The sequence below is a fragment of the Diplotaxodon limnothrissa genome, linkage group LG8 (genome assembly GCF_057381915.1).
Source record: "Diplotaxodon limnothrissa isolate DT_005_m linkage group LG8, D_limnothrissa_male_GT1.1, whole genome shotgun sequence".
NCBI lineage: Eukaryota > Metazoa > Chordata > Actinopteri > Cichliformes > Cichlidae > Diplotaxodon > Diplotaxodon limnothrissa.
This window is the reverse complement of record NC_140603.1, coordinates 5849626-5862882: the sequence shown is the minus strand read 5'-3', so window position 1 is coordinate 5862882 and position 13257 is coordinate 5849626. Positions and strand designations below refer to the sequence as shown.

The following is a 13257-nucleotide window of genomic DNA, read 5'->3' as shown; positions in this document are numbered from 1 at the left end:
CTAGCGGTGACATAAATGGGCGTTGTCAGTCTGTCATTCACTGGTTTTGATTTTGACAGAGAGGAGGGCTGGGTAGCCGTAGTTTTTGTTGACCGCTGCACGACATGTTCGCTTCGTTATATTAGAGCCTGTGATGTTGTAAGAGTTTGAATCAGGAGCCGATGATACTACTCTGTAAAAATCGCAAAGCACTTTAATTAAACGAGCAAACAATTCCATCTCTCGCATTATTGCGTAACTGACAGCGCGTCAGGCAAATAGGCAGGCTCCATCCCCGGCCTGTAGCGACTGAGGAGCGCAGGTAAGAATACCTGTGCATGTCTGGTTGTGGAAAAGGAAGCCACATTGGATTAGCGCTGAGATGTTTCAAGAAGAGACACTGAATGGAATGAATGTTGGTTAAATGTGCAACGTTTTTGGCTGCGCTCTTGGAATGATGTCTGCGCTGCGTCTTATTACCGTAATTATGCTGCTTGGATGACGTTCAAATGGACAATTAAAGTGCCGTTACGTTGAAAGGATTTTATGGTCAAAGTCTATTGTGGCTTCCAGTGGATATATGTTTTAATGGATGATCACTGAAGATTAAAATAAATAAATAAAAAATCGAACAAACAAACGGGAAAATCATGAGTCAAACAGCTGGTGATGATTGTTCCTCTAATCATTTGAGGGGAAAGAGAGAAAGAAAATTGACTGGAAAGGCATTGTTGAATAAAATCGAAAAATTACAAAATGAATGCAAAATATATGTCAATAAAATGAAAGGACTAATACAAAAAATGAAAGCGCTCATGCAACACACTGAAAATCTTTCTCAAATTAAGCAGTATTTGGTGGATTTAAAGGCACTGTGTGAAAAGGCTTCAAGTTCACATGTCTTTGGTGCCAGAGGAAGAAGTAATAAAACAAGAGGAATGGTTTTCAAGTATCATGAAATACACCAATGTGTTTTAAATGAAATTCAAAACTGGATAAATCAAAGAGAACAAAATCCTGCTGTTCGTCCAAAGCAAATCAATTTATTGGAAAACAATGTTGCATCAAATACTGAGACAGAAGTGGAGGATGATATCAAGCCAAGTGATAGTGTTTCAAATGTTGAAAGCCACAAAACTTCTTCATCAAGATCTTCAACTTCATCTGTTCGTATGAAAGCTGAGGCAGAGTTGGCAGCTTTAATGATAAAGCAGAAATTATTGAATGAGAAACATGTACTGGAAGAAGAGGAGGAACGTCTTCGTAAAAGAAAGGAAAGGCTAAAATTGGACACTGAAATTGCTGAAAAAATGGCTACAATAAATGTCCTTAAAGCTCAAAGTATAACAAGCAAAAAAGGCTCTTTAAAAGTTTCAGATGGAATGAATTCATACATTTCCCATGAAAGATCTAAACAAACCCTTAATGTTGATGCATTGGAATTTATACCTCACATTTCTGCAAAACAAAATTCATTGACTAATGCTGAAACTCAAAACAGGAGAAAAGATAAAACCCAGGAATGTGTCATGCAACAAGCCGTGCTGACTGAATCTTCTCAAAATAAGCATCTTCGACAATATTCAGTTATTCCTTCAAACCCATCTGATGCAAATGGACAAAATGACTGTCATACAAATGGTATGGTGGAACTGGAACCACAAAATGATGTTATTGGAATAATGACTAAACAAAATGAAATAACAACACTCTTAATCCAACAACAAAGACTCTTTTCTTTACCAAAGAGAGAAATACCTCATTTTGATGGAGATCCACTTCAATATTATTCATTTATTAAAGCATTTGAGAATGCAGTTGAGTGCAATACGAAAAATAACAGCGATCGTTTATATTTTTTGGAACAGTACACAAGAGGCCATGCAAAGGAATTGGTGAGAAGCTGTCAACAAATGAACTCGGATCGTGGTTATCACAAGGCAAAATCACTGTTAAAGGAACACTATGGAGATGAACAGAAGGTCGCAGCTGCATATCTGGACAAGGCACTTTCATGGCCATCAATTAAAACGGAGGAAGTAAAAGCTCTTCAGAACTACAGTTTGTTCCTCAGGGGATGCTGTAATGCAATGGAGGAGGTGCAGCATCTGAGTGATTTGGACATGCCTTCTAATATGGTGAACATTATTAAAAAATTGCCGTATAAATTTAGGGACAAATGGAGAAGCCATGTTTGTGACCTGCAAGAAAGGCATAAAAGAAGAGCCAAATTTATGGATATTGCAGACTTTTTGGAGAAGCAAATAAGAATATTAACTGATCCTGTATTCGGTAATATTCAAGATTCTCCGCTTTCTTTACCAATAAAAGGAATGAGTAAAGCCAAGTATCAAGGCAGACCTGGAAATAAAGGAACAAGCTTTGCCACCACTATGCAAGTTGTGGAGAGTACACCTAAGCCTGCGGAAATGGAAATGAAAATTAATCAGGTTGGAAGGAACGTCTGTATTTGTTGTGGAGGAAGACACATGTTGGACGTCTGTGCACAGTTGGGAAAAATGGCTCATGAGAAAAAGATAACCTTCTTAAAGGAAAATGGCATCTGTTTTGGCTGCTTGTGTATAGGACACATCAGTAAAGATTGCCGTAAGAGGATTTCCTGTTCCAATTGCAGCCGGAAACATCCCACCATCCTGCACAAAGAAAGTTCACCTTCTGAAAAGACCGACAGGAACATGCAGCCGCATGTGAGCACACTGGTGTCGAGTGGTCTTACAGGGGCTGGAGACCAGGACTGTAAACTGCCCATTGTGCCTGTCCAAGTAAAGTCAAAGAAAGGAAGCAACATTATTACAACATATGCTTTTTTTGACCAAGGGAGCACACTAGTTTTCTGCACTGAGAGTCTGATGCGCAGACTTCACCTTGAGGGAAGGAAAGGAAACATCCTCCTCAGAACCATGGGCCAGGAAAGAGTTGTGAGCAGCAACACTTTATCAGGACTGGAGGTTGCCGCTCTTTGTGGTGATGAATTTCTGGAACTGCCAAAAGTGTACACACAGGAGTCCATGCCTGTACATAAAGGAAATATTACAACACCAAGAGATATTGAAGGATGGGCACATTTAAAACGCATAACCTTGCCTCAAATAAATGCAGGAATCGAACTTCTGATTGGAACAAACATTCCCAAAGCCTTGGAACCTCTGGAAGTGGTGTGTAGTGTTGATGGAGGACTGTATGCCGTAAGGACAAGGCTTGGCTGGACCATCAATGGACCACTTTCAGGAAACTGTGAAGCTACAAGTGATCAGAAGCATCCACAAGTTACAGTCAACAGAATTTCTGTTGTCACGCTGGAGGAGCTTTGGCAGCAACAGTTCAAGAATGACTTTCCTGAGAGCAAAGTTGATGAGCAGGTTGGATTGTCAAGAGAGGATCAGAGATTTCTGGAAATAGTGACTAACTCTGCCAAATATGTGGGTGGTCATATCCAGATAGCATTACCTTTTCGGAATGCCAGTATCAGTATGCCAAACAATAAGAAAGTTGTTCAACAACGTCTGTGCTTTCTACAAAAGAGATTTGAGAGAGACACAGTGTTTCATACTGAGTACAAAGTCTTCATGAATGAGCTTCTGGCTAAAGGTTATGCTGAAAAGGTCCCGGAAGAGGAGATCAATCGCAATGATGGCAAGCTGTGGTATATACCACACCATGGTGTTTACCATCCGACCAAGAAGAAACTCAGAGTTGTGTTTGACTGTGGAGTGAGTTATCATGGAACATCTTTAAACTCCCAACTCTTACAAGGACCTGATCTTACAAGCTCTTTAATAGGAGTGATCACAAGATTCAGGAAGGAGCCAGTTGTAATTATGGGAGATATTGAATCCATGTTCCATCAAGTCATGGTTCCAGCTGAAGATAAAGATCTATTGAGATTTCTCTGGTGGCCTAAAGGTGATCTGGAACGACCAACATCTGAATACAGGATGAATGTACATCTCTTCGGGGCAACTTCGTCACCAAGTTGTGCCAAGTTTGCACTCAGAAAGTATGCGGATGACTTTGGACATCTCTACAGTGAGGAAGCTGTGAAGAAGTTGTTGCACTGTTTTTATGTGGACGATTGTCTTGTGTCCGTTGAAACTGATGAGGAAGCAGTGTTACTGTACCACGAGTTGGTTTCTTTGTGTGCCAAAGGAGGATTTTTGCTCAAAAAGTGGATCACCACCAAGCCTGGAGTGCTGGAATCAATTCCTGAAAGTCACAGAGCCACAGGAATGAAAGAGTTGAACATGGAATTGGATTCCTCAATGATCGAGCGAGTTTTGGGCGTGGAGTGGTACATAAAATCAGACTCTTTTAAGTTCAAGATTGTGCTCAAGGACAGACCGCTCACCAGAAGAGGAATCCTTTCAATTGTCAGTTCTATCTATGATCCTCTTGGAATGCTAAGTCCTGTGGTCTTAACTGCTAAGAAAATCCTAAGAGATCTATGCCAGGAAGGAATCGGCTGGGACGATAACGTACCAGAGCTGTTTTCCAAAAGATGGTTAACATGGCTCCAGCAGCTCCAGCTATTGAGCAAGTTTGAAGTGAGTCGTTGTCTGAAACCTGATGGATTTGGAGAAATCACGAGTGCTCAGTTGCACCATTTCTGTGATGCCAGTGAGGATGGGTATGGAACAGTGACCTACCTGCTGATTGAAAACATTTGTTCAGAACGACACTGTGCGTTTGTTATGGGAAAAGCTCGTGTCGCTCCTCTTAAATCCTTTACCGTCCCGAGAATGGAGCTCATTGCAGCAACCATGGCCAGTCGATTGGATGTACTCTGGAGGAAAGAGCTGCAGATGGAACTTCTGGATTCTGTGTTTTGGACAGATAGTGCTTCTGTTCTTAAATACATCAGGAGTGAAACTTCAAGATTCAAGGTTTTTGTGGCCAACCGAGTTTCACAAATCTTAAGAGTTTCATCTTCCTCGCAATGGAGATATGTGGACACTGCCAGTAATCCAGCAGATATGGCCTCAAGAGGAGTGAAAGTCGATGTTTTTATGAAGAATACAAAATGGTTGTCTGGGCCTCAGTATCTTCTACAATCTAGAAGTGAATGGCCTGTCTACCCAGATGACATCAGTCTGCTTGCATCTGATGATCCTGAGGTAAAAACAGTTGCCACAGTGAGTGTTGAGCAAGCTGGAGAAAATTCTGTTACTCGCTTGTTTAAACATTTTTCCACCTGGACACGTCTTAAGAAGTCAGTGGCATGGCTGTTAAAATTTAAGGACTTGCTTCTGTCCTTTGTGAAGAAAAGGAGAGAATTGTGTTCAAGTTTACCACAGTCAGAGGTCACCAAAGAGCAACAGAAATCATTTGTGGAAGAAAAGCTGAGGAACTTTAAGAGGACATCTGTGATTAAGAATCTTACAGTGGAAGATCTGGACAAAGCTGAGGTTGTCATTATCAAGTTCTGTCAGAGGAGGAGATTTTCCTTGGAGCTTGTGAATCTGGAGAAGGGACAACCCATTATAAAATCAAGTCCTCTAAGAAGAAGGAAGAAGGAAGCTTCGCCCCAGAAAGGCAGCAGGCCCAGACAAGGTGTGTCCTAGGATGCTTAAGGCGTGTGCTGCTGAACTTGGGGAGCCGCTACAACGAGTCTTCAACCTCAGTCTGCGACTGGGGAGAGTGCCCGCCCTATGGAAGACATCCTGCATCGTCCCGGTCCCTAAAAGGAACCGGCCCAATGAGCTGAATGACTTCCGACCGGTGGCACTGACGTCACATCTTATGAAGACTCTAGAGCGGCTCTTCCTCAACTTCCTCCGACCACAGGTACAACATGCCCAGGACCCACTACAGTTTGCATACAAGGCGGGTGTCGGAGTGGAGGATGCCATCCTGTACCTCCTACACAGAGCCCACTCACACCTGGATGGGGGAAAAGGCACGGTCAGGATACGGTTTCTTGACTTTTCCAGTGCCTTTAATACCATCCGGCCCTGTATGCTTCAGGAAAAACTGAACAGGATGGAGGTGGACCCCTGCCTGGTGGCTTGGATCTCCGACTACCTCACCGACAGACCACAGTACGTCAGGCTGAAGGACATCACGTCTGACACTGTGGTCAGCAGCACAGGAGCACCACAGGGAACTGTGCTGTCCCCTCTTCTCTTCACCCTGTACACCTCTGACTTCTGCTACAACTCTGAATTATGCCATATTCAGAAGTTTGCAGATGACACGGCCATCATGGGGTGTATCTGGGATGATCAGGAAGAGGAGTACAGAAGTCTGGTGAGGAACTTTGTCGCATGGAGTCACACAAACCACCTGCAACTCAACACCTCAAAGACTAAGGAACTGGTTGTGGACTTTGGGAGGTCCAGAGAAGGTCCACTGCCGGTTCAGATAGAGGGGGAGGAGGTGGAGGTGGTCAACAAGTACAAGTACCTCGGGCTGTGGGTGGACAATAAACTGGACTGGTCATGCAACACAGAGCACCTGTATAAAAAAGCCCAAAGCCGACTGTACTTCCTCAGGAGGCTGAGGTCTTTTAACATCTGCAGGAAGCTCCTGAGGATGTTTTACCAGTCGGTGGTTGCTGGAGTACTTTTCTATGCTGTGGTGTGCTGGGGGAGCAGCACAGCAAAGAGGGACTCATCCAGGCTGGAGAAACTGATCAGGAAGGCTAGCTCTGTGGTCGGCATGAAGCTGGACACTCTGGTGACAGTGGCAGAGAAAAGGACATTAAAGAAACTGATGGACATTATGGACAATGCTGGGCATCCTCTGCACACGGCCATAAACAATCAGAAGAGTCTGTTCAGTGACAGGTTGCTTCTCCCCAAGACAAGAACTAACAGACTTAAAAACTCCTTTGTCCCACACGCCATCAAACTGTTTAACTCCTCTCTGGAGGGGAGAGGGAGGGGAAACAGGAAACAGGAGGACAAAGGAGGGGGGAACAACTAAGCTGTAGTGCCTCTTCACCTCACTGTACAATACCTTGTGCAATACTTTTTGTAAATAGTCAACAGTGCAGTAGACTCAATGCTTGAAATGTGCAATTCACTTGTATTTTTATTTTTTATTCCTATTTATTCTATTTATCCCCTTTGTATACTTTATTTATATTTGTCTCTGTATTTATATGTGTGTGTGTGTGTGTGTGTGTGTGTGTGTGTGTGTGTGTGTGTGTGTATATATATATATATATATATATATATATATATATATATATATATATATATATATATATATATATATATATATATATATATATATATATATATATAACAATTCTGTAACTGTAACTTCGGTCGTTGCTGTGCTTTTTTTGGAAGTCGAATTTCCCAGAGGAACCCACCCGAGGGATTAATAAAGTTCTATCTTATCTTATCTTATCTTATCTTATCTTATCTTAAGACTCTGCCCACAGCTGCAAGATGGAATTCTCAGAGTAGGTGGGAGACTTGGTAGATCATCAATGCCGGTTGAGGTGAAACATCCCATAATACTAGCAAGGGATCAACACATTTCCGAGCTCTTGCTTAGACACATACATCAGGAAGTTGGACATGGTGGTCGTAACCACATGCTGTCTAAGCTAAGAGAAAAGTACTGGTTGATTGGAGCTAGTACAGCAATAAGAAAAGTGTTATCTAAATGTGTCATCTGTCGACGTCTTAATGCTCCACCGGTGAATCAACAGATGGCGGATTTGCCCAATGAAAGAATCATTCCAGATGAACCTCCATTCACGCGGGTGGGAGTGGATTACTTCGGACCCTTCAGTGTAAAAAGTAGGAGGAGCGTGGTGAAGAGATACGGTGTTATGTTCACCTGCCTTGCTATCCGTGCTGTTCACATTGAGGTTGCTCCATCATTGGATACTGACTCTTTCATTAATGCGTTCAGACGTTTCAATGCAAGAAGAGGTCAGGTTCGAGAACTGCGTTCTGACAACGGAACCAATTTTGTAGGTGCTGAACGTGAACTTAGAACTGCCATTGAACATTGGAACCAGGTAAAAATCAATGACGTCTTTCTGCAAAAGGGAGTTAAATGGACCTTTAATCCACCTGGAGGTTCACATCACGGAGGAACCTGGGAGCGACTGATAAGACTGGTTCGCAAAGTACTTAATTCCATAATGAAAGTACAAAATCTGGATGAAGAAGGTCTTCATACTGTACTTTGTGAGGTTGAAGCCATCATTAACAGCCGCCCAATTACCAAAGCCTCAATGGATCCTAACGACCTGGAAGCTTTGACCCCTAATCATCTTCTTCTGTTAAAGACCTCACCGATATTACCACCAGGAGTATTCCATTCCACTGATATGTACACACACAGAAGATGGAAACAAGTCCAATACATGTCTGATTTGTTTTGGAAAAGATGGGTGAAGGAATACCTACTACAGCAACAGGAACGTCAGCGATGGATTGGAGTAAAAAGGAACCTCATCGTGGGAGATCTGGTTCTCATCATGGACAGTTCGGCACCTCGAAACTCTTGGCCAATGGGACGTGTGATAAAGACTTTTCCTGACCGAAGAGGATTCGTTCGTCAAGTTCGGATTAAAACTCAGACTAGTTGCCTGGATCGACCTATTACCAAACTGTGTCTACTGCTGGAGGCAGATCACAGTTAAAGACTTCTGGGTCCAATTATCAGACTTTGATTGTATTTGGATATAAAATGTCTCTCATTTTTCTTTATAGATAGACTTTAAGATTACCTATAGGATTCCTGCGGGTAATATTGAAATACAGTAAATGCTTGACTTTTCTCTGCATGTTTTATGTCTCCTACTTGGTTAATTATGGGTAATTATTAGAAGGGATCCTAATAATTAGGGGCTGGTGTGTAGGAGCCATAATTGAATGTATTGGATTTTGATGATCACTGGGTTTTTTATTTGTTTGGTTGTTATGGGAGTCACGTGGGTGCTAGCGGTGACATAAATGGGCGTTGTCAGTCTGTCATTCACGGGTTTTGATTTTGACAGAGAGGAGGGCTGGGTAGCCGTAGTTTTTGTTGACCGCTGCACGACATGTTCGCTTCGTTATATTAGAGCCTGTGATGTTGTAAGAGTTTGAATCAGGAGCCGATGATACTACTCTGTAAAAATCGCAAAGCACTTTAATTAAACGAGCAAACAATTCCATCTCTCGCATTATTGCGTAACTGACAGCGCGTCAGGCAAATAGGCAGGCTCCATCCCCGGCCTGTAGCGACTGTGGAAGTCGCTACAGCTAGTATTTCGTTTAGCCTTGTTCCTTCCCTCTCTGCTGGTGGTAAGGTGCAATCCAGAGGACACTGCCTAAAGCCCAAATCAAGCAGATTATCCAGCAGATCATCATGCAGGTTGTTTGTTGGAAGGTGTCAATGTTGTATCAGTGGGATTGTAGCTTAAAACACCAGGTGCTCTACTGTCAGTGTGTTGCAGAAATTAATGAAAGGAGAAATAAGAAACAAGAATTTTTTTTATTACTCCGTTAACGTGTAGCAGTATATATTTTTTTATCTCATCTGTTCTCTCTCCTTTAACCCTCGCTCATCAGGGAGAGCTGACCATGACCAGTGACATGGAAAACCTTCAGAATGCTATCTTCCTGGACATGGTGCCAGAGAGTTGGACCAAACGGGCATATCCCTCCATGTCTGGCCTGGCCCTGTGGTTCACTGACCTGCTGGCCAGGATCAGGGAGCTGGAAGCTTGGTCAGCTGATTTCAGCTTACCTTCTGCAGTGTGGCTGGCTGGCTTCTTTAACCCTCAGTCCTTTCTCACAGCCATCATGCAGGCTATGGCGAGAAGGTAGGGCTACTCAGCATTAAGATATAAGAAAATGATGGAAACCACATGGCTTGTTAACAGGAAATTTGTGGTTATGCGGCAGAAACGAGTGGCCCCTGGACAGTATGTGTCTGCAGTGTGATGTCACAAAGAAGAATCGCGAGGACTTCAGCTCTCCACCTCGTGAAGGGGCCTACATACACGGGTTGTACATGGAGGGTGCACGCTGGGACACACAGGTACATGAGTTTTTATTGATTTCCTTGTTTAGCTGAGTGCCGCAAAGTTGCTACAGAAAGTTGATACAACAAACACAACACGCTTTCACTTGCAAGCTCCTCAGACTATATATCTAAATGAGGTGAGCTGACCCTCACCTCATTTAAGCTCACAAAAAAAGCACCTTCACATTTCCTTAGTGGCTTCATTTTCTGCTTTGCAACCTGCTTGTGTTCAGCTGTTGGGGCATAGCACATTACTCAGCTTCCCAAAGCTCTTTCTATCTCTATACATTCAAGCTCTGCATATGTGCCCAGCTTTCAAGGTGCATCCCACTAGACTTCTTAATTAGGGAATGTGCAGAGTGTGCACTTGAGCACTGAGATCACCCTTTGGAGGAGTGGTTCCTTTTTTCTTCATTAAAGTTGGAGGCGCAGGCAAATAGACAGGCAGCCCTACAGGCTGGGTGGCTTCCACTCACACAACTCTTCTCCTCCTACCCATTCTCCTCTCAGCCCCAGGGCCAGTTCTGTGCCACTGGCAGGGAGTAGCAGAGTGTGAATAGGCGAGTATGCAGCGCTCCGTTTGGACAATGCTCTGTGCAGCCATTAAAGTCAAAGATTTATATTAAACCTAATCTATATTAATGAACCTTACATTTTATTCAGAGATGGTTCAGACATCATGTATTGCATGTGGAATCACAGAATATGCAGATATGTCCTTTGAAATGATTTGTGTTTGTGATGGACACTACTTATTGATGTCCTGCTTTGTGATGTACTTGATTCTTTCAATATGTTGTGTGAGCACACGATCAAAATGGATATTCGCTAGTGTAGTAAGAGTGTAGACACAGCATCATTAGGACAATTTATAATTGGGCGATCGTGGCTCAAGAGTTGGCAGGTCGTCTTGTAATTGGAAGGTTGCCGGTTCGAGCCCCGGCTCGGACAGTCTGGGTCGTTGTGTCCTTGGGCAAGACGCTTCACCCTTTGCCTACTGGTGGTGGTCAGAGGGCCCGGTGGCGCCAGTGTCTGGCAGCCTCGCCTCTGTCAGTGCGCCCCAGGGCAGCTGTGGCTACAATGTAGCTTGCCATCACCAGTGTGTGTGAATGTAGTGTAAAGTGCTTTGGGGTCCTCAGGGACTAAGTAAAGCGTTATACAAATACAGGCCATTTACCATTTTTACCATAATGACTTGCTCACTTTAGGATCCTCATCATTGTTATTTACCCGAAACAGATATAAGGTTATTGGTACTTAGCAACTCTTTAAAGTGTTGTAGGAATTGCAGATGCAGTCCGGGCTTTGTCCTCTTTGCTTTCCAAAGTCATCAGGATTTACATTCATTCCTGAAAGTCACTGTGCATGCATGGAGAAACTTCTGTTTGTCAGGAGCTAATTGTAGGAGGATTAATTAGCGAGACAGACCACTCTGTTTCCGACTGTTTAGAGAGTGTGTATACTAAGACAGGGTAGCTCGACTTCAGCTCAGACTCTCTTGACTTTCACCACTTTTCAAGGGTGCCACAAAACTGTGTTTAACAAATTCTAACTCTGCTTGTGCCATCCAAGATTAGTCAAACAGCTTCTTTTCTTTTCTTTTCTTTGCTTTGGCACAAAATGATTATTAAATGGAGGCTCAATGGCAAGCACAGCATCTGAGCAAAGCTTCCTCAAACCTCAAACTAATTTATAACTTCAGTTCTGTGAAATGTTCCTGTCTGGGGTTGATTGGCTTGTCATTCCTCCTTCACACCCTCCCTCTCCTTCCCATCTCCCCGACTTTCCTTCTTTATTTCTTTTTCTTTCAGACTGGCTTGATTGTGGATGCCCGTCTCAAAGAGCTCACCCCAACCATGCCGGTCATGTTCATCAAGGCTATCCCAGTGGACAAATGGGACAACAGAAACCTCTACCAGTGCCCTGTTTATAAGACTCGTCAGAGGGGACCCACATACGTATGGACCTTTAACCTGAAGACCAAAGAAAACCCCTCCAAGTGGACCTTAGCTGGCGTGGCTCTTCTTCTACAGATCTAGAATGGTTTAAGATGAACGCGCTAATGATCCTGAAAGAGGGAATGGTTCAAATGTCAATGGACATATATGAGATGTGTTAGTATTTGGGAATAACAAATGAAAAGGTAGATTTATTGGTCAAAGCACTCAGGGAATTCTTGCTATAGCCTCTGTTGGTTTTACTCTAGATAGTTTCAGAAAGCTAAGTTAGACCGTTCTTACTTTTCCACCTACATATAAACATTTCAAAAGTTTTGCAAAAATAGAAACTGACTCAAAATTAAACACCTTACCCCGCCTAAATAACTCTAAGACCCAATGTTTTTAGCATTGCTTTAACAGGAACCCCATATTATAGCATTTGTTAAAGGTAACTTGGCGTCATTGATTGTGCCATTATTGTTATAGTGGGACTTGTGGCCACAATGGTTGCTGTTCTGATTATGGGACACCCGTGATTATAGGACTTCATTTCCAATCTTGTGCTTCTGAGCATAGGACTCTTTGATGATAAGAACCACTCTGACACTTGTCCTGTGGGGAAAGTTTCTATAAGAAACCTTTGATCTAAGAAGAGATTTCTCATCTTTGAAGGCCTGTCTCTCAAGTAAGTGACACATGAAAAATGGCAACATGTAAAACCCACATTAGTGTATTTTGTAAATCAGTCACACTCTTACATTTTCTCCTGTCAGGCTGTTGAAGAGCTCCAAATCATTTTCTGAGACACTGAGCTTTATTTTATTTTTTTCTGTCATCATTTACGGCAACTATAATTCCGGACCTTCCCTATCAGGAGAGCGTCACATACATTTCACATAAATCATGAATTTATTACCTCTGTAACAGCAGAATTCATTTGAGCTTCTGTGGTAACTACAAACAGTCCATTTTCTTGACTCAGTCTGGTTCATTACATATTATTTAGCCCAGACAAACCAAGACTTGTTCCAAACTTAGCACATGAACATCTGCTTTGGAAGACCTGTACCCCTAAAGAAAATAGGATCACGTTCCATCTGACAAAAATGTGAAGAGTTGGTAAAGAGATATCAAAAAAGTCCCTTTTAAAGATCCCAACAACTTAAAAGGGTTGAGAAAGGTGAACCATCATCTTTTTTCAGTCTATTACAAAGAATTCAACCAATTTGACTAAAAGAATTCTAAGTGGCACATTGGCAGGAAAGTGGAAAAACTAAAACTAAGCTAAAATTTAGAGCAACTCAACTCCAAATTTACAAAGTTTCACTGAAACTAAACACAC

The 13257-nt window shown here is 42.6% G+C and overlaps 1 protein-coding gene across 1 annotated transcript in view; it reads left to right on the top strand.

Moving 5' to 3' along the window:
- Positions 1-12014, top strand: part of dnah9 (dynein, axonemal, heavy chain 9) — a 199808-nt gene extending 187794 nt beyond the window's left edge. The window contains exons 76-78 of the mRNA XM_085361180.1: positions 9519-9772; positions 9855-9990; positions 11787-12014. Coding sequence (XP_085217306.1) covers positions 9519-9772; positions 9855-9990; positions 11787-12014 — 618 coding nt within the window. The remainder of the gene's footprint in view (positions 1-9518; positions 9773-9854; positions 9991-11786) is intronic.
- Positions 12015-13257: the final 1243 nt, after the last annotated feature.